Source organism: Cheilinus undulatus, linkage group 24, assembly GCF_018320785.1.
Source record: "Cheilinus undulatus linkage group 24, ASM1832078v1, whole genome shotgun sequence".
Classification (NCBI taxonomy): domain Eukaryota; kingdom Metazoa; phylum Chordata; class Actinopteri; order Labriformes; family Labridae; genus Cheilinus; species Cheilinus undulatus.
In genome coordinates, this window is record NC_054888.1 from 9,349,971 (window position 1) to 9,375,588 (window position 25,618).

A 25,618-nucleotide genomic window follows, 5' to 3' on the forward strand; every position below is an offset into this window, starting at 1 on the left:
CGTTAGAAAAACAGACGGACTCTGGCGGATGGATCTCACCCAGAATCTGCTCCAACACCGGCTCGCTTCACAGCTCACAAATCTGCTCCTCATGGAGCTTTAAATGTTGACACAGAAACTGACAATGATTACAAAATCCAAAGAATGAAGAAAATATTATTTTTAAGGCATCATGACAGAAAGTGTCCTGATGAATGCCTCTTTAATTAAGGCTATGTTCCATGGGTTAGTTGTTCATTGTGCCAGATGTCTGGGTTTTTTACCTGGTTGTTGTGCCAGATGTCAGTGTTTTTTACCTGGTTGTTGTGCCAGATGTCAGGGTTTTTTACCTGGTTGTTGTGCCAGATGTCAGGGTTTTATACCTGGTTGTTGTGCCAGATGTCTGGGTTTTTTTACCTGGTTGTTGTGCCAGATGTCTGGGTTTTTTTACCTGGTTGTTGTGCCAGATGTCAGGGTTTTATACCTGGTTGTTGTGCTAGATGTCAGGTTATTTTCAATGGTTGCTGTGTCAGATGTCTGGGTTTTTTACCTGGTTGTTGTGCCAGATGTCAGGTTATTTTCCCCTGGTTGTTGTGCCAGATGTCTGGGTTTTTTACCTGGTTGTTGTGCCAGATGTCAGGGTTTTTTTTTCCCTGGTTGTTGTGCCAGATGTCTGGGTTTTTTACCTGGTTGTTGTGCCAGATGTCTGGGTTTTTTACCTGGTTGTTGTGCCAGATGTCAGGGTTTTATACCTGGTTGTTGTGCCAGATGTCTGGGTTTTTTTACCTGGTTGTTGTGCCAGATGTCTGGGTTTTTTTACCTGGTTGTTGTGCCAGATGTCAGGGTTTTATACCTGGTTGTTGTGCTAGATGTCAGGTTATTTTCAATGGTTGCTGTGTCAGATGTCTGGGTTTTTTACCTGGTTGTTGTGCCAGATGTCAGGTTATTTTCCCCTGGTTGTTGTGCCAGATGTCTGGGTTTTTTACCTGGTTGTTGTGCCAGATGTCAGGGTTTTTTTTTCCCTGGTTGTTGTGCCAGATGTCTGGGTTTTTTACCTGGTTGTTGTGCCAGATGTCAGGGTTTTATACCTGGTTGTTGTGCCAGATGTCTGGGTTTTTTTACCTGGTTGTTGTGCCAGATGTCTGGGTTTTTTTACCTGGTTGTTGTGCCAGATGTCAGGGTTTTATACCTGGTTGTTGTGCTAGATGTCAGGTTATTTTCAATGGTTGCTGTGTCAGATGTCTGGGTTTTTTACCTGGTTGTTGTGCTAGATGTCAGGTTATTTTCAATGGTTGCTGTGTCAGATGTCTGGGTTTTTTTACCTGGTTGTTGTGCCAGATGTCTGGGTTTTTTACCTGGTTGTTGTGCCAGATGTCAGGGTTTTTTTTTCCCTGGTTGTTGTGCCAGATGTCTGGGTTTTTTACCTGGTTGTTGTGCCAGATGTCAGGGTTTTATACCTGGTTGTTGTGCCAGATGTCTGGGTTTTTTTACCTGGTTGTTGTGCCAGATGTCTGGGTTTTTTTACCTGGTTGTTGTGCCAGATGTCAGGGTTTTATACCTGGTTGTTGTGCTAGATGTCAGGTTATTTTCAATGGTTGCTGTGTCAGATGTCTGGGTTTTTTACCTGGTTGTTGTGCCAGATGTCAGGTTATTTTCCCCTGGTTGTTGTGCCAGATGTCTGGGTTTTTTACCTGGTTGTTGTGCCAGATGTCAGGGTTTTTTTTTCCCTGGTTGTTGTGCCAGATGTCTGGGTTTTTTACCTGGTTGTTGTGCCAGATGTCAGGGTTTTTTTTTCCCTGGTTGTTGTGCCAGATGTCAGGGGTTTTTACCTAGTTGTGCCAGTGTCAGTGTTTTTTACCTAGTTGCTGTGCCAGATTTTGTGTTTTATTTACCAGGTCATTGTGCCAGATGTTTAGTTTTTTTACCTACTCCTTGAGACTAATCATTTCTATGTGCCTGATTCTTGTGCGGGATATTATTCATTTCTCTGGTCGTTTTGTTTGACGTTGTGTAGTTACCTGATCATTGTGCGTGTCCCGTAGGTTGTAGGTGAGGTCATGTGTAATCTCAGCGATGAACTTGGCGGCGTAGTCCGGATACAGACTCAGAACCTCCCTCAGCCCCCTCAGACTGATGAACTGGAGGTCGCAGTACGTCAGTGCTTTCACACAGGCGTTTGTCTTTATCACCTCCTCCTGAGTCAGACAGTCACAGCCAATCAGATCACCCCGGCCTGAAAACACAAGCAGACATGTTAGCCATGACTCAACTGTAATGTGATTTTTACAGCTTGTTCTGCTGTAGGTAGAAAAAAAGATCAAATTAAAGCTGCTCTGAGTCTTTGTATCGTCCATCAGTCAGCTAACAGACTGAGACCGTTTGTCTTCAGGATCACTTTAATGTGAAGATTTGATGTCCCTTTAAACCAGAATAAATCTGCTTTTTTAACCACGTTACTCTTCATTAGATGCTCAAAGTCCAATTGAAGCCCCCTCTCTCATAATAAAGCCCAAATTTAGCTACAATGGAAAGTTCCCTAAACCTTTATTGCCTTTGCTTCATTAAGACCCCTCTCTATTCTCCTGCTGTTTTAATATTGTTCTTTTATGACTTGAAGGCTCTACATGGCCATACTTTGATGTATTTGTTAATTTGACACCCAAACTTTACTTTCTGTAATAAAAACTTTTTTAAAAATGAGTTCATTAAAGAAGTTTGGGCTTCTACTTATATCTGTGTTTTTGATTAACGGCTGCAGTTTAAGTCCATTTATTATCAGTGAATGAAGCTCTGCTTCATTTACTTTCCATTCTGCAGATTTTCAAACAAGATGACTACTGAAAGTCAGCTGAAATCCAGATCCAGGATTGGCCACATCTCACAAGTCTGTGAGTTTTACTGTTATCAGATAAAATGTAGAAAATAACCCAGAAAAAGTTTATATCATTCTAGCTCCAGAAACGAGCAGGGGCACCTGGATAGTTTCTTAAAATGTCACCAGCATTTAACATCCCATGCATAACAGCATTATTGGTAGAATCTGCCTTTAACAAAGCTTTTGGTGTGGCTTACAGTGCCTATAAAAGTATTCACCCACTTGGATGTTCTACCCATTTGTTGTTTTTATAAATCAATCATGGACATACAAAAACCTGCTCATGCCCTGTCATGTTTCCCAGGGATCAGCCCTTTTCAAGTCCAGCCTCAAAATTTTTTTGGATTGAGCTGCAGTTCTTTTGCAGACTGAAAAAGATTTTCTCCAGGATTTTCCTATGTTGCCCCATCCAGTTTTACCCTGTAGCTTTACAATCCTCCCAGAGACGGCTGCTGAGAAGCATCCCCACCGCATGATGCTGCCACCACTGTTTTTCACAGTGGGGATGATGTGTTTGTGGTGATGTGGGTTGTTAGGTGTCTGCCAAACATAATGTGTTGTCTGGTGGCCTAAAAGCACCATTTTGGTCTCATTAGACCAACGAACTTTATTCCACTTGACCATGAAGCCTCCCACATGCCTTTTGGCAATCTCTAGTTCACATTTAACGTGAGTTTTCCTCAACAGCGGCTTTCTCTTTGCCACTCTCCCATAAAGCTTTGACTGGTGAAGAACCTGGGCAACAGTTGTTGAATGCAGAGTCTCTCATCTCAGCTGCTGAAGCTTGTAACTCCTTTAGAGAAGTGATAGTCTTGGTGGCCTCACTCACTGCACTCTAAACCCGAATTAGTTGACATTACTAATAAGTACGAGTAAACCAATTGCCTTATACCACTTAAGTTTTTACACAAGCTGATACTGAAGTGGTCAAGTTGTATTAACATAGAACCTTAATTTTATGCAGTAGGCTTATTAAGTGTATATTAGTAGTCTTTACTAAAATCATTAGTTCACATAAATGAAATCTAAGTTGTATGAAATAACAATGCTAAGTTTAACTTTCATAAAAATATATGAAACTAGAAAAGCACTTAGAGAATGCAGACCTCCGCCATTAGCCCTATCTCCAAATAGTGCAGAATCCTTTAAAAACATTCCTGGATCCAGATGGTGATCCAGATCACTCCCAAAATCTAATTCGCTGATTACTCCCTCCCCTGGTGGGGTGGAGACACGGTGAGGCAAAGCATTGGCTTCCCTACGTGTGGACTGTCATGGTGGAAGCGTTGCCTGCCGGTGCCAACAGATGCACCGACAGTCTCACCCATGTTTTTTGAAATTTTGAACAAGCCCCTCCCCCCTCTTAAAGAACTAAACATACTAAGTTTCTCAGCTTAACATGATCATTGCATTGCATCTTTCAGCTGAATAATACAGACGACTAATTTGATTGAGTAATGTCAACGTTTTTTTTACAAAACATGAAAGAATAATTAATGATTGCTCAAAAGTTTAATTAGAAACAAAATCCGGGTTTACAGTGTAGTCCTCCTCTTGTACGGTCACTCGGTTTGTGAGGACGGCCTGATCTAGGCTGATTTACAGTGCCTTATTTCTTTCATTTCTTGATGATGGATTTAACTGAACTCCAGGGGATGTTCAGTGCCTTGGTAATGTTTTCGTATCCATCCCATGACTAATACCTCTTAATAACCTTTTCTCTGAGTTGCTTGGGGTGTTCTTTTGTCGACATGGTGTAATGATAGCGAGGAATACTGATTAACGAGTGACTGGACCTTTCAGACACAAGGCAGCATTGGGATGGAAAAAGAGATGGATGGAGCTCTCTGTAATGTTTGACTGCTTGTGTGGTGCTGTCCATGGTGCTGAACTCTGATTTTGAGTTTTCTAATGTTGTTTTTCAGTCTGTAATCGTTTTAATCATTTAATATGTGCATTTATGATATATTTGATCAATGAGTAGACATGTCACTTCTACATATATTTAATCCTGATGATGTGAAGTTTTTCTCCTGATACTTCCACTCAGATTGAATCACTTTAGGCTCCTGTCGATTGTTCTGTTGTTGAAAATCTTTCCATTTTAATTCCCTGAAATAACCCTTATATATTATTGATCATGTTATAATCTGTTAAAATGAGTAAATTCATACTAACTCTCACATTAAAGCAAAATAGATTTTAAAGTTTTTACTCGTTTACCCAGAATGGCGAGAACAGTATTGTCCTTCAGCACCTCCATGGAGCCCGAGCAGACGAAGTAGATGGCCTGAAGAGCGTCCCCCTGTCGGATCAGGAACTCGCCTGGAGCGCAGAAGGACGTCCTGATGATGAGGGACAGCGAGCGCAGGCACCCCCTGCTGGCTGACTCGAAGAGCGGCAGCTGCAGGAGCTCCTGGTTCAGGTGCATGGCGATGTCGGCCCGCAGCTCGTCGGGGAAGTCTTTCAGCAGCTGAGGAGGAAGAGGAGGAATATGAGGAGGAGGAGATGTTTGTCAGCAGGGAAACACTGAGGAATAATGACAAATAAATGCAGTTTAATATGTTTTATTTTATTGATTTTGAGAATTAAACAGATTAGTGTTTCTCTCCATCTTATCCCTACCATCTGCTTCTCCTTGAGTGTGATTGTGTCTCTGTGTGTGAGATCATGTGACTGTGTAGGATGGCGGAGCTAACACGAAAAACAAAACCTTTCACCTGCCCACATACTCGCACACTGAGACCATCATGCATGATGAGACAAACAGTCTCTGTGACAGGATCTATTGTTCATGAGTCAAGGAACTTGGGCCACTTAAAATGAAGATAAAGAAAGTAAAACAAAGCACAAAGATTTTAATTTACATATGAAAGGGAAAACAGGCACTCCAAACATGAGACTTTATGTTTCCAGAATCCAATGCAGCTTTCAAATTATGGCGACAGGTTCTATCTTCTACCAAAAATTAGCAGAGCAGATCGGGGTCGTCGTACCTCACTGACGTCGATACCGTTGTTAACAGCCCATGTGGTTTGGAAACACTCCATCATACGTTGCTCAAGGGCTTTGGGTAGCCGGTGCACCCTGATAAAGTCCTTCAGGTCTTTGGTTCGAGTGTGATAGAGCGAACGGCGAGAGTACATCCTCTGGATGATGGCGGTGACGTTACCAAACACCACGGCATGCATCAACGCTGAAGAAAAGACAACAAGGCCAAGATTTAAGGACAGAGTTCTGACACAAAATTTGACAAAACACCCTCTTTGTTGCCCTCAAAATGGACAATATTACAAAAAGCCCTCATTGTTGCCCTGTAAGTAGGCAAAAATTGACAAAAACACAATTTTTGTTGCCCTCTAAATGGAAAAAATATTACAAATTACCATCTTTGTTGCCCTCTTAATAGACAAAATACGACAAATTGCCCTCTTGTGGCCTAGTAATTTGAAAAAAATCAAAATATCACCCCCTTTTTTTTATCCTTTAAGTGGAGAAATATGACAAACTGCCCTCATTTTGTTCCTGTAAGGACAAATGCCCTCTGTTTTCTTACCTCCGATGAGCATGGTGCAGATAGAGAAGATTTTCTCAGAGTCTGTGTTAGCCGATACGTTTCCGAAGCCCACGCTGGTCAGACTGCTCAGAGCGAAGTACAGCGATGTCACGTACGAGCTCCTGATAGACGGACCGCCGCTCAGAGTCGCCCCCGACCCATTCAGAGTCCTTGATCTGGTCCTAGTGCTGTTCCACTGAAACCCAGAGACCCCATCCAAGGACTCTGACCCGTTCCAGCGGCTGTGATTGGAAACCGGCAGCAGGTCGGACACTCCAAACAGAGAGGACAGAGGGGACAGGAAGTAAGGTGTGCCAAGACGTTTGGCGAGTTCATGGAGCCAGCCTATGGAGAGAGAGGAAAGTGTATTGTCCTTCTGCATTGGTTTCATTTTTTTAACACTGGTGTTTACTCCTTGATCATAAACATCTAATAGCAAATTATTAGGCAGATTAAAGATGGTTGGCATCACTGAAGAACTTAGAGAGAGGGTTGAGTGGGGGCATCCCCTTGGACGCCACAATGTTTTAAAAATATGAAATTTGGAAGCTTTTCATTTAAATAAAAACATGACAAATGGAACTCGTTGTATCCGTTATGGACAAAATTTGGCAAATTGCCCTTTTTGTTGCCCTTTAAGTGGAAAAAAGTTGACTTTTGCCGTGTTAGTAGACAAAATTACCCTCTTTGACGCCCTCTAAATTGACAAATTTTCACATGTTGCCATCTTTGTTATCATGTAAGTGGACAAAATTTTTACAAAGTGCCCTCTATGTTCCCCACTCAAATGTGAAATTTTGTCAGTTGTGATATTTTTTACCCTGCACGTGGTCAAAATTCAACAAATTGCTCTCTGTTTCTCTGAAAGTAGATGGGAATGGACAAATTTGACATATTGCCCTCATTGTTGCTGTTAGTGAACAAAATGTAACATTTTTTTGTTGCCCTCCAAATGGACAGATTTCAACATTTTGCCCCCATTGTTGCTCTGTGAGTTTATATAACTCGTCAAATTGTTGCTCTGTAAGCGGACAAAATTGCCCGAATAAGGAGAAAATATTTAACAGATTACCCTCTTTGTTGCCCTAGTTGACCAAATTTAACAAAATGGAAAAAATTTGACAAGGTGTCCTTTTTAATGCCCTGTTAGTTGACAAAATTTGACAAATTGCCTTCCTTATAGCCATATAAGTGGAAAACATTTTACAAATTGCCCTCTTTTGATGCCCTGTTAGTGAACAAAATTTGACAAATTGCCCTTTTTATTGCCCTGTTAGTTGACCAAATTTGACAAATTGTCCTTATAGTTGCCCTGTTAGTTGACAAAATTTGACAAATTGCAATTTTTTGTTGCCCTGTAAGTTGACCAAATTTTACAAATTACACATTTAGTTGGTCTGTAAGTGAACAAAATTCTTCAAATTGCCGTTTTTTGCCTTCTAAGTGGAACATATTTCACAGTTGACCCCTTTATTGCCCTGTAAGTGGACAAAATTTGAAAAACTGCCCTCCTTATAGCAGTTTAAGTGGAAAATATATTTTTTTAATTGCCCTATTTTTTGACCCGTTAGTTGACCCAGTTTAACAAATTATCCACTTTCTTGCCCTCTTGACAAATTGCCCTCTGGTTCCATGTCCAGTAGTTTCAGGTGCCCCTTCTGTTTTGGCCCCTGGCCCTCAATTTTCCTGAGTGAGCCACTGGTGGTCATGGTATTTTTAGTTTTATTTCTTAGGGCTGAGAGGGTAACATCTGTCTGCTGTCTCATGACCATTTATCGATCTGGAACCTATGTTTCTTGACACAATCCCACACAGACACACCTATGTCCCAGGAGGCGGGGCTGTTCCTCTCAATCTCGCTGCGTCCAATGAAGTACCAGACACACGCCATCCAGTGAGCGAGCAGGGCAAAGGTGGACATGAGCAGGGTCAGGACCACGGCGCTGTACTGCGAGTACCGGTCCAGTTTCTGAAGCAGCCGAAGCAGGCGAAGTAGACGCACTGTTTTCAGGAGGTGAACGCCAAAATTCTGCAGACAGAGAGGAGGAGTGACACAAAGACGGGAAATGTAAAAGCTGCTCATCATCAGGGCAGATCAGTCACTCATGGAGAGATATAGAGCCAAAAATAAAACAGGATTTAATCCTTAAAGTTTAATATCTGTAGACAGGAAGCTTTTTAATTAGAAATTAGTGGTGCAGATCAAGAATTTAATCAATCAGAGTGATGGCAAGCGGTCAGATTAAATCAAAGCAGGAGAAGAAGCTGGCAGATTGTAGAGAAAATATCCTGCTCCTGAGGTGAGTCTGAGCAGTATTTAGGATATGAGGTAAATGAGGTAAAACTTTACAAGTAGGTACAAATCAACCAATCAAATCACTAGGTAACAAATGAGTCACTAACTTCTCGTTAACACAAGCTTAATCCTGTCTGTGAATGTCACAATATTTTGAAATAATGTAGTCATGGATGCCATGGAAGCCATCTGGATGCTTAATTGTATCTAAAACAATGCCCTCTTTGTTGCCCCCAATGGACTATACCTAACAAACTGCCCTTTTCATTGCCCTCTTAATGGACAAAATTTGATAAATTACCCTCTAAGTGAATGAAATTTGACAAATTAATGGACAAAAATGGACAAATTATCATCTTCATTGCCCTGTAAGTAAACATTGTTTGACAGAACATAATTTGAAGAATAAAAAACTAGCGCTGTTTATTTCCGCTTTAATAGGCAATATGGGAAAATGTTGTGTAGTAGGGCAAATTTAACAAACCACCCTCTTTGTTACCCTCTTAATGGATAATATTTGTTGCCTGTAAGTGCGCAAAATTTGACAAATTGCCCACTAAGTAAATTATATTCAACAAATTTCCCTTTTTTTTTTTTTACCTCTAAGTGGATTAAATTCCACAAACTGCAATCTTTGGTGCCCTTAATGAACAAAATTGGACAAACTGCCCTCTTTGTTGCCTTACAGGGCCAATTTAAAAAACTGCCCTCTTCATTGGCCTCTAAATAGAAAAAAATGACAAACTGTCCTCTTTGTTTCCCTGTTAGTGCACATTATTTGCAAATTGCCCCCTCTGTTGCTCTGTAATTGGATTAAATTTGAAAAACTGCCCTCTCTATTGCTCTGTAAATTGCCAATTGCCTTCTTTGTTGCCATACAAGTGGAAAAAATGACAAATTGCTGCCTCTGGTGCCCCGCAAGTGAACAGAATTTGACAAACTTCCATCTTTGATGCTCCCAATGACAAATTGTAACAAACTGCCCCTTCTGTTACTGTGATTAAATTTGAAAAATTGCCCTCTTTGTTGTACTGTAAACTAATTGCTTTCTTTGTTGCTGTACAAGTGGACAAAATTTGACAAATTGCTACCTCTGGTGCCCTGCAAGTGACCAGAATTTGACAAATTTCCCTCTTTCTCTCTCTTAATGGACAGTATGGATAAATTGCTTCCTCTGGTGCCCTTTAAGTTGACAAAATCTGCCCCTCCAGGCTTGATGGATGTGGATTTCATGCATGCACCGTTATTGTAAAACATCTGACAAGCCCTGAAAGTTTGAAAAGGGAAAGAAAATCAATGCAACAGTCAGAAACTCCTATGCTGTGTCATCTCTCTTTTTCCTTGCTCCTCACTCATCTTAATGTAAGTAACAGAGAAACAGGGCAACTAGGGAAAAAAGTCAAATCGTGTCACTGGTATACTACCAGGATACGAATCAAGGAACCAATCATGCTGATTTTGTCGTGACACTTGGTTGCAATTAGCTAGCTATTTGTGCTACCATAACCCAGCAGCAACATAGCTCCCCTTACTTGACTCAGGAGCTCAGGGTTTTACGCTTTTTCTACATGATGCAGCTACATTGTTATACTTTGCAAGCTAAATCAAAGGTTCTTATTGATCTACATGGCATAGGTAAAATGCTTTGTTTTTATGATTTTAGCATGTTTTAGAGCTTATTACTTCAAAAGTCACTAATGAATGACCCAATATGCCTCTGCTGTTATCAGGATAACGGGCGTGCTGGGGCCAAACCTGAATGTTCAGTTCATCAATGTATGAGGGAGAGAGTTGATTGATGTGCTGCAGCCTCGGCACTCTCCATCAGCTGGTTAATCTACCTTACTCCACCTATAATCCATCATCAATGAGCTCATTAATCACATTAATTAACCTGCTGGCTTTTAAATACTTTCATATGAGGCCAAGATAAAAAAAACTGAGTGAAAGAAGGAAGATTTTTTGAAAATTTGGGGCCGCAATGTTCATTTTTGAATCAAAATAAAATGATTTCACCATCACAGCTCATGCGTATTAATTAGCAGACTAGTTCCTGCTCTGATTAGATTAATTACTTTGTCTTAATCAGGAGCCAAACTGCAGGAGAAAGCGGCTGATTAATGGAAGAGTTGGTTTATGTGAACCCACCACGCTGATGTTGAAGGCATACAGCAGGTCGAAGGGGAGGGCGGCCATCAGGTCAACGAACAGCCATGAGGTGACGTAGTGGACGCAGATGGAGCGGGAGTCGTACACCACCTGGCCTGACGAGCTGACAAAGGTCGTACGGAAGTTCAAGACGATGTCTGCAACACAAAACGTACAAAACTTCTGTGTGAACACACAAACAATCTTTCCCTGATGTTGACTGTCCGTTGTTGGCAACTTTGGCATACTATTTGGTAACAATGGAAGGAAAGAGTTCCAACATCCCCAGCTTCACCAGCATTCTGTCTTCTGTGTGGAGCATTAAACCAAAAGAAGTAATGAAAGTAACCATAGCATTAGCATAGGTACAGCTAATAGATAAAAATTTCTTGACAAATAAAAATCTGGATATACATTATGTTTTGTCATTCTGAATATAATTTTGTGTGTCACCCAGCTCCTGTTTTTATTAAAGTACTGTTTACCCACAAAAATATCCTGTTCTTGACCATATGTGATTGAAATAAAACTTTTATAGTAACTTAAATGTAACCTCTGCATGCTTGGCTTTTCATGAATGTGATAAAAATCCAAAAGAAAACTTTATGTACGTGACTGACACATACAAACATAACGGCATCAGTCACGTACGTAACTCTCAGCTTGTGTCTGAATTTCTACCAGAGCATGACAGTGGCTGTGTTCCTCTAAAATGACCCACCAGTTAAAAATCAAGGGACCAATTAATTTTATGTTGTTGTTAACGCTATTATGTTTTCAAGGGTGTAGCACAGGGGAGAAAAAGGGTACTGGCCCACAGTAGGGAGGGGCCCTTGAGAAGCCTGCAATGAAAAATGGGGTTTTCATTTCTTTTTTCTTAGTAACCCTTCCGGTGGGGGGGGGGGGTAAAATCCCTTGCTGCGCCCCTGTATGTTTTTGTTGTAAAATAGTGTTAATTTTGGCAGCTATTTTTAATTTTAGTCTTAGTTTTAGTCTTTAAATGAAATGCATTTTAGTTTGAGTCACACTTTAGTCATTTCTATCCATTTTAATTTTAGTCGACAAAAACTCAAAACATTTTAGTCTAGTTTTAGTCCATAAAAAGTCCTCATATTTTAGTCTTTACTTTTAGTCCAAGCATTTTTTTCTTACCAAACCATGGTTGTGTGTTCTATGCACATCGCCAAAATGAGGTCCCTGCTTTCTACAGCTGAGAGGCAGAATAGAAACAGATGCATTGTTTTTTTGACAGATTTACCACCAGAGGAGAAATATAATGGATTTTGAATGTCTGACGAAAACTACATTACATTTTAGTGTAGTTTTAGTCATCTTGATGAAAACTAAAATTAGTTTTTGTCAGTTTTAGTCATCACAGATCTATTTTTGTTAGTTTTAGTCTAGTTTTTGTCATGGGAAAAAAGGCTGTCAACGAATAGTTTTGTCATAGTTTTACTTGACAAAATTAACACTGCTGTAAATGCAGCTGTTTGACAGACTTTACGATATTAGGACCAAAAATAAAACACTTAGAATTATGTTTCTTTAACGTTGTTCTTCTGTGATCATAAATGATCATATCTGCCGATATTATGTCGATGATGTCATGCATTCGTAGTTTCACTGTATCTTTAAATCTTAGGTCAGACCAATGTTTTGCGATGTAGCAAGACGGTTTCAAAACAGTCGTATCTAATCTGGCTGTTGCAGCTCAAATCAAACCGTTTGATGCTGTCAAAGTGATTCTTCTTGATAGATAACTGGGAAAAAGGAGAATATATATCTCGATTTCAAAGTCTACAACTTTGTTAGATAAAGCCATAACCATTCCTGTCTGCTTCATCAGCTGCACATCGGGCTTAAATGTACACCTAAAGGACTGGAGTACTGCTCAATTGATTAGCAGTACTCCGGCCCTCCCACCATAGACTCTGAACTTATCTGGTCGCAAATCTTTGATCTGGACTGGGCTTAACACTGGGTGATCCCTATTTGTAACAACGATGAATCGACGTGTTAATAAAGTTTTCATAACTGTAATCATTAGACTACTGAGTTCATTCAAGGAGGTTTTTTGTAATGTTATGGATTTTATTGATGTGAAGAAAGGCATTCATGCAGACACTCCCTGAACTAATTGTTCACCTTATTTGCATTCACTTAAATCTGTTTGATAAATTCATAATAAATCTTAGACTTAACCTCAAACTGGTTTATTATACTAAAATTGTTGCCAAACAGCAGCATGTAATAAATAAAATTGAAATAAAGGTGGAGATAAAAACAATAAATTGCCAAATATTGGATGTCTATGACTTTTTTGTTGCTGTGGTATAAAAATGTTTTAATATGATTTTATCTTAGAAAAAAAATCTTACCAACATTTGTAATATTGGTGTCATGACAAAACAGATCAGTCAGAGCATCTTAATGTGATTATTAAAACAACAGTGGACATAAATCATGAACAGCTGGAGCCAGGAGAGCCAAAAAAAAAGGAGAAACAACTATTAAAGTTTCTCGTTTTTATGAGCCTGATGAATGTTCCTCTGCTGGAACCAGAGCTCTGAAGAACCATTAAAAACACATTAACTCTGCTGCAGGAAAAACTCACCACAGCAACAAATCTGCAGATAAAAATAGTCCACAGATGCCTATAATTCTCCTCTTCCATAAAAATTCGTAAGGAAGATTTTAGCAGCTCCAGGAATTAGCAAAATCTTTCAAATGAAAGTAAACTTTTGCGTATCTTCTTTAAAAATGTTTTTAAAGAATGAATAACCTCAGTAGAGTTTCATTGAAGCTCAAATTCCATCCATCCATGCATTTTCTACCCTGCTTATCCTGTTTTGAATCACGGGGTCATTAGTCTGGGCTAACATAGAGACAAACAGCCAAACACGGTCACACTCACACCTATGGGCAATTTAGGCGTTTTGGCCATCTGTTTACCCTCGAATGGCGTTTTGGTGCCTGAAAATGGAAATATTTGGAAACAAGCTCAACAGTGAAAAGTTCTCAAAACGCCCCCGTCTTTGCCTGAACAGGCAAATAGAAAACTCTGGACACGCCCATGCGCACTACAGTTGTAATAAAAAGAAAAGTCCAAAACAAAAGTGTTTACATCTCACCCATGATGAAGAGGATCTCCACCAGGATGTCGCTCACGCTGGGGGGGCTTCTAGCCGTCGACGCTCCGTCCTCCCTGACCTCCACTGCCGTGAAGCAGACATTATACGGCACTGTCACCGCCACGTAGAAGGTCGCCAACAGGATCAGCCAGTCCCAGCCAGCCTTGAATGCACCGTAGTGAAGCAGGATGAAGCGGGACTTCTGGATGTCAGCCACCTTGTACTCCGGGATCGGGGTGGCGTTGGCTCCAAGAACGCTCTGCAAACAGAAACAAGACTAGATTTACCACCTGGTGATTAAACGATTCTCAAAGTTTCTAATTGTCAGAGTGAATGTACATCAGTGAGTCAAGAAGAAGGATTGGGCTGGTTTCTGTGGTAATAATTTATAAACAATTGGCTGACAACGGCATCTAAAGACCTTTACCCTTTGGCCTCTAAAATGTAACCAGTTCATCCTAGTTAAGCGGCACTCCTTTCACCTAGGATGTCAGAGGTTAAAGTGACATCGTACTCAAGTCATTCTAGGTAATGAGTGAGTATCCTTGGGAACTGAAGACCTTCTGAGTTTCTAAGTTAAAATTTTTACTTCAAGGGGTGTTCAGGATGACATATCCGACTGGCATCTTGGTCTTTCTGAGTTCCAACATCAACTGGAACTCACCATTAGTTGACAGAGCTTGAGGAAAATCCCTCAAAACATTCTTGAGATATCACATTCACATGTAAGGCATGCACATGAGCCCCATAACTTGATCCTTGACCTATGGCCTTAAAAATCTCATCAGTACATTCTTGGGTCAGGATGTAAAGTTTGAAGAAAATCCCTCACAGTGTTCGAAAGATACTGTGTTTCAAAGTCATGTGGCACCGTCAATGCCTTGAAGAAGGTCACCAGCAGGATCAGCTAGTCCCAGTCAGCCTTGAATGACCAAAGCAAGGGATGAACAATGACCTTGACCTATAACCTCCAAAATATAATCAGGTCACTTTTGAGTCTTGGTGGACTTTAATGCCAAGTTTGATAAAAATTCGTCAAAGCATTCATTAGATATTGCTTTCAAAAGAATGGCTGGGACGTACATGAAGACAACCCAAACGCATAATCGCTCCAGCCTTGAAGTTTCAAGGTTGAGATTAACTGTAGACTTGGCCTAATGTGTGGGTTCACTGGACAAGGCAATGTGGTGCTTACAGTTTTTGAACATGGGGACTCAAGTGAAACTCTTTGGGTCCTTCATACTCCTGGACTTACTCTACTCTTGCGAGGCCTGGACACTGACTGGTGGCCAGAGGCACTGCATACCAGGGGACCAGGACCTTGTGGGCTGGACCAGACCTCGGGATTGGCTGGAGCTGAACAGGGCCAAGGTTGGTGCAGGAAGTGCCAACATATGCTTCTAACCCTGACCTTGGCTATCACTGGTGCAGAGGCTTGCAGTAGATCAAGACTCGTATGACTGATTTTTAATGGTAGAAGAGATGTTTTATCCATTTTAGCACTATTCTGCTGACAGAAGCTTTTACTACTCCAGGATACCTTTCTAGATACATGTCTTTCTGTGGACAGATAGAGCTCATTTAGCATGAGACTGACAGTCTGTGCAAGGTTGAGGCCTTTGCACATTGGATGTTTTTTTATTTGTACAAATTAGTAGCACCATTTTTTTTTTCAAACCTGTCACCAGTCAACGAAAAGTTTACCCCCTCCAACATGGTCTATGGTTAGTTTTTCCAAAACATTGCTTTCAACAGGCACCTCTCTGACTAATCAAAATGCTTGTTGCCTAGCGTAAAAAGGGTCGATGCATTCATAGCTCTGTTTCAAGTGGCAACAAGAACCAGGACACCCTACCACTGGAGGGGAAAGGCAGGGGAGTAGACTTTTGTTTTTTTTTCATACAAACATTAAACGATGCAGTGGAGTATAAAAATCTCTCACGTTGTTGATCTTGAGCTTGCTCTTGCTCTTGTCCTGTCTCTGCAGATGTCCCGACAGCTGGTAGAGGACTGCTCGACTGCGGCGGCGCTCTCTGTTGAAGCCTGGAGGACGGTTGACCTGGTGCACCTGCAGACCAGTTTCCTCATCTGAGAAAACAAAGACAACGCAGAAACACATGGGCATTAGGCTTAAAATATTAAATATATGAAAAAAACATTGCAAAAAGCATAATAATAAATGCACATTACAATCATACTTGACAGATCTCAAAGCACTGCAGATAACAGGGCTTTTTTCAAGCCTATGGGCCACTGTACATCTGCTGGGTTATTAAATGTCTATTATTTTCCTCTCTTACCAGGTCCAGACTCATTGTTGTGGTCCAGATCTTTGTTCTCTGTGATGTCCTTATGAGAAACCAGGAACAGAACCACCTCGCTCTTCTCGTTCTTTATAGGAACGATGTCCAGAAGACACCAGAACCTGGAGCCTGATTGAGAAAACAAAGATTATATAAGCACTAAAGTTACTCTACTATTGACAAAAACATCACAAATATTAATCTCCTCTTCTCACCGCTCTTCTTGTACAGGATGATCTCCGTCTTGAACTCCCGGCGTTCATCCAGAGCTGTCTGCATCTGCGCTGTGATTCGCTCGCTGGTGTCGCTGCCGTACAGGAAGTGACATGTGCAGCTCTTCTGCATGAGCTCACCCCGAGCGAAGCCGCTGAGCTCACAGAAACCATCGGAACAATAAACGATGGGGTAGACGGACTGGACCTGAGCGTTACCCAGGACGAAGTTACTGTCTGAGGACCCAAAGAGACAACAAGTTGAGTAGAGCAGGGCAAAATAAAGAGTCAGCCAGATTTAGAGACAACAACAAAAATAGAACAAAAATAATAAGGACAGTCAGGGGACAAAAAAGAAACAGAGCAAAAAAGGTGAATAATAGGGGAAGGACATAAACGTGAAGGGGTAGGATGATACACAGAGGAAAAGAAAGTGAAACTAAAAAGGTCTCATTAGCTAATGTCTTATTGTGCTCTCATGTACAGGGGATGAATTTTTTTTGTACCACAGTCATTTGGATTATATTTAGGATAAATCTCACTTCACGGTGATTGGCACATCTCATTTGATTGAAAGATATCCCGGCAGGCAGAGGCTCCGTTTCTGTCAACCAGAATGCTAGCTAGCTAGCTGACAGGAAGGTGCGCTTGGGTGGTGGGCCTTAAGGTTGACCCAAAGTTTGGTTGAGACTGCGATTTAAATATGGAAGCCTCTGCGGATTGGCTTCAAAAGCCGTTTGAGTCTGCCTATTGTAAGCTGACGACTGACATCACACAGGGTTTGTCAAATTCTTTCTACAGTCTGTGGGATAAGCATGTGGTGTCAAAAACATCATACATTAGCATGTGGTGTCAAAAACGTCATAGATTAGCATGTGGTGTCAAAAACGTCATAGATTAGCATGTGGTGTCAAAAAACTTCATAGCTAACCATATGGTGTCGAAAACGTCACAGATTGGCATGTGGTGTCAAAAACGTCACAGATTAGCATGTGGTGTCAAAAAACTTCATAGATTGGCATGTGGTATCAAAAACAGATTAGCATGTGGTGTCAACAACGTCATGGATTAGCATGTGGTGTCAAAAACAGATTAGCATGTGGTGTCAAACAACGTCATAGATTAGCATGTGGTGTCAAAAACAGATTAGCATGTGGTTTTAAAAAACGTCATAGATTAGCATGTAGTTTCAAAAATGTCATGGACTAGCGTGTGGTGTCAGAAATGTCATAGATTAGCATGTAGTCTCATAAATGCCATAGATTAACATGTGGTGTCAAAAAGGTCATAGATTAGCATGTGGTGAAAAAAACATCATAGATTAGCATGTGGTGTCAAAAACATTATACATTAGCATGTGGTGTCAAAAACGTCATAGATTAGCATGTGGTGTCAAAAACGTTATAGATTAGCATGTGGTGTCAAAAATGTCATAGATTAGCATGTGGTGTCAAAAATGTCATAGATTAGCATGTGGTGTCAAAAAACTTCATAGCTAACCATATGGTGTCGAAAATGTCACAGATTGGCATGTGGTATCAAAAACAGATTAGCATGTGGTGTCAAAAACATCACAGATTAGCATGTGGTGTCAAAAAACTTCATAGATTGGCATGTGGTATCAAAAACAGATTAGCATGTGGTGTCAACAACGTCATGGATTAGCATTTGGTGTCAAAAACAGATTAGCATGTGGTGTAAACAACGTCATAGATTAGCATGTGGTGTCAAAAACAGATTAGCATGTGGTTTTAAAAAACGTCATAGATTAGCATGTAGTTTCAAAAATATCATGGACTAGCGTGTGGTGTCAGAAATGTCATAGATTAGCATGTAGTCTCATAAATGCCATAGATTAACATGTGGTGTCAAAAAGGTCATAGATTAGCATGTGGTGAAAAAAACATCATAGATTAGCATGTGGTGTCAAAAACTTCATAGAATAGCATGTATGTCAAAAACATCATAGATTAGCATGTGGAGTCAAAAACATCATAGATTAGCATGTGGAGTCAAAACATCATAGATAAGCATGTGGTGTCAAAAAACATCATAGATTAGCATGTGGAGTCAAAAACATCATAGATTAGCACGTGGAGTCAAAAACTTCATAGATTAGCATGTGGAGTCAAAAACATCATAGATTAGCACATGGAGTCAAAAACTTCATAGATTAGCATGTGTGTCAAAAACATCATAGATTAGCATATGGAGTCAAAAAACGTCATGGATTAGCATGTGGAGTCAAAAACTTCATAGATTAGCATGTGATGTCAAAAAACTTCATATATTAGCATATGGAGTCAAAAACATCATAGATTAGCATGTGGTGTCAAAAACGTCATAGATCAGCATGTGGTGTCAAAAAGGTCATAAATTAGCATGGGGTCGCAGAAATGTCATAGATTAGCATGCGGTGTCAAAAACGTCATAGATTAGCATGTGGTGTCAAAAAGGTCATAGATTAGCATGTGATGTCAAAAAGTCATATACTAGCATGTGTGTCAAAAATGTCGCAGATTAGCATATGGTCTCAAAAACATCACAGATTAGCATGTGTGTCAAAAACGTCATAGATTAGCATGTGGTGTCAAAAATGTCACAGATTAACATGTGGTGTCAAAAACGTCATAGATTAGCATGTGTGTCAAAAACGTCATAGATTAGCATGTGGTGTCAAAAATATCACAGATTAACATGTGGTGTCAAAAACGTCATAGATTAGCATGTGTGTCAAAAACGTCATAGATTAGCATGTGTGTCAAAAACATCATAGATTATAGCATGTGGTGTCAAAAACGTCACAGATTAGCATGTGGTGTCAAAAACGTCATAGATTAGCATATGGTCTCAAAAACGTCACTGATTAGCATGTGGTGTCAAAAACGTCATAGATTAGCATATGGTCTCAAAAACGTCACCGATTAGCATGTGTGTCAAAAACATCATAGATTATAGCATATGGTCTCAAAAATGTCACAGATTAGCATGTGGTGGACAAAAACGTCACAGATTAGCATATGGTCTCAAAAATGTCACAGATTAGCATATGGTCTCAAAAACGTCACGGATTAGCATGTGGTGTCAAAAACTTCATAGATTAGCATGTGGAGTCAAAAAGATCATAGATTAGCACGTGGAGTCAAAAACTTCATAGATTAGCATGTGTGTCAAAAACATCATAGATTAGCATATGGAGTCAAAAACATCATAGATTAGCATGTGGAGTCAAAAACACCATAGATTAGCATGTGGAGTCAAAAAACTTCATAGATCAGCATGTGGTGTCAAAAAGGTCATAAATTAGCATGTGGTGTCAAAAAGGTCATAGATTAGCATGTGGTGTCAAAAAGGTCATAGATTAGCATGTGATGTCAAAAAGTCATTTACAAGCATGTGTGTCAAAAACGTCACAGATTAGCATGTGGTGTCAAAAACATCACAGATAAGCATGTGTGTCAAAAACGTCATAGATTAGCATGTGGTGTCAAAAATGTCACAGATTAACATGTGGTGTCAAAAAGGTCATAGATTAGCATGTGTGTCAAAAACGTCATAGATTAGCATGTGTGTCAAAAACATCATAGATTATAGCATGTGGTGTCAAAGACGTCACAGATTAGCATGTGGTGTCAAAAAGGTCATAGATTAGCATGTGGTGTCAAAAACGTCATAGATTAGCATGTGTGTCAAAAACATCATAGATTAGCATATGGTCTCAAAAACGTTATAGATTAGCATGTGTGTCAAAAACGTCATAGATTAGCATGTGGTGTCAAAAATGTCACAGATTAACATGTGGTGTCAAAAACGTCATAGATTAGCATGTGTGTCAAAAACGTCATAGATAAGCATGTGGTGTCAAAAATGTCACAGATTAACATGTGGTGTCAAAAACGTCATAGATTAGCATGTGTGTCAAAAACGTCATAGATTAGCATGTGTGTCAAAAACATCATAGATTATAGCATGTGGTGTCAAAAACGTCACAGATTAGCATGTGGTGTCAAAAACGTCATAGATTAGCATGTGTGTCAAAAACATCATAGATTATAGCATGTGGTGTCAAAAACGTCACAGATTAGCATGTGGTGTCAAAAACGTCATAGATTAGCATGTGGTGTCAAAAACATCATAGATTATAGCATGTGGTGTCAAAAACGTCACAGATTAGCATGTGGTGTAAAAAACGTCACAGATTAGCATGTGGAGTCAAAAAACGTCATGGATTAGCATGTGGTGTCAAAAACATCATAGATTAGCATGTGGAGTCAAAAACTTCATAGATTAGCATGTGATGTCAAAAAACTTCATATATTAGCATATGGAGTCAAAAACATCATAGATTAGCATGTGGTGTCAAAAACGTCATAGATCAGCATGTGGTGTCAAAAAGGTCATAAATTAGCATGGGGTCGCAGAAATGTCATAGATTAGCATGCGGTGTCAAAAACGTCATAGATTAGCATGTGGTGTCAAAAAGGTCATAGATTAGCATGTGATGTCAAAAAGTCATATACTAGCATGTGTGTCAAAAATGTCGCAGATTAGCATATGGTCTCAAAAACATCACAGATTAGCATGTGTGTCAAAAACGTCATAGATTAGCATGTGGTGTCAAAAATGTCACAGATTAACATGTGGTGTCAAAAACGTCATAGATTAGCATGTGTGTCAAAAACGTCATAGATAAGCATGTGGTGTCAAAAATGTCACAGATTAACATGTGGTGTCAAAAACGTCATAGATTAGCATGTGTGTCAAAAACGTCATAGATTAGCATGTGTGTCAAAAACATCATAGATTATAGCATGTGGTGTCAAAAACGTCACAGATTAGCATGTGGTGTCAAAAACGTCATAGATTAGCATGTGTGTCAAAAACATCATAGATTATAGCATGTGGTGTCAAAAACGTCACAGATTAGCATGTGGTGTCAAAAACGTCATAGATTAGCATGTGGTGTCAAAAACATCATAGATTATAGCATGTGGTGTCAAAAACGTCACAGATTAGCATGTGGTGTAAAAAACATCATAGATTAGCATATGGAGTCAAAAAACGTCATGGATTAGCATGTGGAGTCAAAAACATCATAGATTAGCATGTGGAGTCAAAAACTTCATAGATTAGCATGTGATGTCAAAAAACTTCATATATTAGCATATGGAGTCAAAAACATCATAGATTAGCATGTGGTGTCAAAAACGTCATAGATCAGCATGTGGTGTCAAAAAGGTCATAAATTAGCATGGGGTCGCAGAAATGTCATAGATTAGCATGCGGTGTCAAAAACGTCATAGATTAGCATGTGGTGTCAAAAAGGTCATAGATTAGCATGTGATGTCAAAAAGTCATATACTAGCATGTGTGTCAAAAATGTCGCAGATTAGCATATGGTCTCAAAAACATCACAGATTAGCATGTGTGTCAAAAACATCATAGATTAGCATGTGGTGTCAAAAATGTCACAGATTAACATGTGGTGTCAAAAACGTCATAGATTAGCATGTGTGTCAAAAACGTCATAGATTAGCATGTGGTGTCAAAAATATCACAGATTAACATGTGGTGTCAAAAACGTCATAGATTAGCATGTGTGTCAAAAACGTCATAGATTAGCATGTGTGTCAAAAACATCATAGATTATAGCATGTGGTGTCAAAAACGTCACAGATTAGCATGTGGTGTCAAAAACGTCATAGATTAGCATATGGTCTCAAAAACGTCACTGATTAGCATGTGGTGTCAAAAACGTCATAGATTAGCATATGGTCTCAAAAACGTCACCGATTAGCATGTGTGTCAAAAACATCATAGATTATAGCATATGGTCTCAAAAATGTCACAGATTAGCATGTGGTGGACAAAAACGTCACAGATTAGCATATGGTCTCAAAAATGTCACAGATTAGCATATGGTCTCAAAAACGTCACGGATTAGCATGTGGTGTCAAAAACTTCATAGATTAGCATGTGGAGTCAAAAACATCATAGATTAGCACGTGGAGTCAAAAACTTCATAGATTAGCATGTGTGTCAAAAACATCATAGATTAGCATATGGAGTCAAAAACATCATAGATTAGCATGTGGAGTCAAAAACACCATAGATTAGCATGTGGAGTCAAAAAACTTCATAGATCAGCATGTGGTGTCAAAAAGGTCATAAATTAGCATGTGGTGTCAAAAAGGTCATAGATTAGCATGTGGTGTCAAAAAGGTCATAGATTAGCATGTGATGTCAAAAAGTCATTTACAAGCATGTGTGTCAAAAACGTCACAGATTAGCATGTGGTGTCAAAAACATCACAGATAAGCATGTGTGTCAAAAACGTCATAGATTAGCATGTGGTGTCAAAAATGTCACAGATTAACATGTGGTGTCAAAAACGTCATAGATTAGCATGTGTGTCAAAAACGTCATAGATTAGCATGTGTGTCAAAAACATCATAGATTATAGCATGTGGTGTCAAAAACGTCACAGATTAGCATGTGGTGTCAAAAAGGTCATAGATTAGCATATGGTCTCAAAAACGTTATAGATTAGCATGTGTGTCAAAAACGTCATAGATTAGCATGTGGTGTCAAAAATGTCACAGATTAACATGTGGTGTCAAAAACGTCATAGATTAGCATGTGTGTCAAAAACGTCATAGATAAGCATGTGGTGTCAAAAATGTCACAGATTAACATGTGGTGTCAAAAACGTCATAGATTAGCATGTGTGTCAAAAACGTCATAGATTAGCATGTGTGTCAAAAACATCATAGATTATAGCATGTGGTGTCAAAAACGTCACAGATTAGCATGTGGTGTCAAAAACGTCATAGATTAGCATGTGTGTCAAAAACATCATAGATTATAGCATGTGTGTCAAAAACGTCACAGATTAGCATGTGGTGTAAAAAACATCATAGATTAGCATATGGTCTCAAAAACGTCATAGATTAGCATGTGTGTCAAAAACGTCATAGATTAGCATGTGGTGTCAAAAATGTCACAGATTAGCATGTGGTGTCAAAAACGTCATAGATTAGCATGTGTGTCAAAAACGTCATAGATTAGCATGTGGTGTCAAAAATGTCACAGATTAACATGTGGTGTCAAAAACGTCATAGATTAGCACGTGTGTCAAAAACGTCATAGATTAGCATGTGTGTCAAAAACATCATAGATTATAGCATGTGGTGTCAAAAACGTCACAGATTAGCATGTGGTGTCAAAAACGTCATAGATTAGCATGTGGTGTCAAAAACATCATAGATTATAGCATGTGGTGTCAAAAACGTCACAGATTAGCATGTGGTGTAAAAAACATCATAGATTAGCATATGGTCTCAAAAACGTCATAGATTAGCATGTGTGTCAAAAACGTCATAGATTAGCATGTGGTGTCAAAAATGTCACAGATTAACATGTGGTGTCAAAAACGTCATAGATTAGCATGTGTGTCAAAAACGTCATAGATTAGCATGTGTGTCAAAAACGTCATAGATTAGCATGTGTGTCAAAAACATCATAGATTATAGCATGTGGTGTCAAAAACGTCACAGATTAGCATGTGGTGTCAAAAACGTCACAGATTAGCATGTGGTGTAAAAAACATCATAGATTAGCATATGGTCTCAAAAACGTCACTGATTAGCATGTGGTGTCAAAAACGTCATAGATTAGCATATGGTCTCAAAAACGTCACAGATTAGCATGTGTGTCAAAAATGGCACAGATTAGGATGTGGTGTCAGAAATGTCAAGAGTGAGTATAATTCAAACACACATTGGTCTTCTTGAAGCCTAGCTTACTGTGTGAACTTTACCTCTGCGTGTGCTACAGCAGTTAAAACGTGCTGCACATGGAGCGATGACGAGGACGATGAGATCAATAAAAATGGGACGAGACATACAGGTAGGGATATAAAGAGACGACTCTGATCATGAAGAATGTGGACGAGGTCTGGTGGCATTCATTCACTCATCTGGGGTTATTAAAGGTCAAAGAGGAAATGATGTGGAGACTGCAGCGATTACAGTTACGAATGAGGGAGAAGAGGGAGGAACAAAGGATGAGTGAGAGGGAGAGAGAGGACGTGAGCTCCATGAAGATGAAGTGACAATGATAAAATTTAATAATTCACATGGTAATAAAATGAGAGCGATGTAAATGATGGAAACTTTGCTCAGACTGGAGGAAGAACAGAAATATGATTGGAGCATTTACACTCACATTTACATCTGACTACAAGGAACATCACTGGCTGAAGAAAGGGTCAGTGAATTGAGCTTAATATCAACGTTTTTGTTCCGCATATTATACTGTTGCCAATCTAGGAAGATGATCTGAATAAACTGGGGTTGGAATCTCTCACCCTTATTGACAAAAATAGGTCTATGTGTTGTATAAATTAACATTTTTTAATAATTCTTGTATTATGTCCTAATTTTGAATTTCTGTCCCACAATAAAGATCTATAGTTTATGGTTAATGTTGGGGTAAGTTCATCTACCACCACCAGCCATTGAGATTGGGTACCAAGCCCTAGTAGCAGCTCAGTACAAGTACAGCATGACAAACTACAGACTTGTTCCAGTGCAGCTAGCATTTCTAAAAATAACAACTACATGATGTTTTTTGTGAATTTTGGCATAGTATAATATGATGTTTTTCGTGGCAAATTTGGGAAAACATGCTATAACATGACTTTTTTTTTTAAATTTGACATAATGTGAGTTTTTTTTATGGCCAATTTGAGGAAAAGAGGCTATAACATGACTTTTTTTTTTGCAAATTTTGACATTGTGTAATATGATGTTTTTAATGGCAAAATTTCAGGAAAACAGGCTATAACATGACTTTCTGTTTAGTTTTGTTTAGTTTAGTTTTTTCCAGTTTTGCCATAGTGTAATGTGATGGCCAATTTTGCGAAAAACAAGCGATAACATGACATTTTCTTTTTGCAAATTTTGACATTGTATAATATGATGAAATATATAAAATATAATATGATGAAATATGATGAAATTTGGGGAAAACAAGCTATTACATGATGTTTGTTTGTTTTTTTTCAAATTTTGATGTAGTATAATATGATGTTTTTCATGGCCAATTTTGCAAAAAC

At 39.3% G+C, this 25,618-nt stretch overlaps 1 protein-coding gene across 1 annotated transcript in view; it reads right to left on the minus strand.

Moving 5' to 3' along the window:
* Positions 1-25,618, minus strand: part of LOC121505993 (potassium voltage-gated channel subfamily H member 8-like) — a 45,289-nt gene that overhangs the window by 9,631 nt on the left and 10,040 nt on the right. Inside the window, exons 2-11 of the mRNA XM_041781455.1 lie at positions 16,504-16,737; positions 16,286-16,417; positions 15,928-16,073; positions 13,986-14,244; positions 10,855-11,012; positions 8,232-8,439; positions 6,411-6,755; positions 5,851-6,050; positions 5,078-5,327; positions 1,998-2,212 (exon numbers count right to left, since the gene is read on the minus strand). Coding sequence (XP_041637389.1) covers positions 1,998-2,212; positions 5,078-5,327; positions 5,851-6,050; positions 6,411-6,755; positions 8,232-8,439; positions 10,855-11,012; positions 13,986-14,244; positions 15,928-16,073; positions 16,286-16,417; positions 16,504-16,737 — 2,147 coding nt within the window. The remainder of the gene's footprint in view (positions 1-1,997; positions 2,213-5,077; positions 5,328-5,850; positions 6,051-6,410; positions 6,756-8,231; positions 8,440-10,854; positions 11,013-13,985; positions 14,245-15,927; positions 16,074-16,285; positions 16,418-16,503; positions 16,738-25,618) is intronic.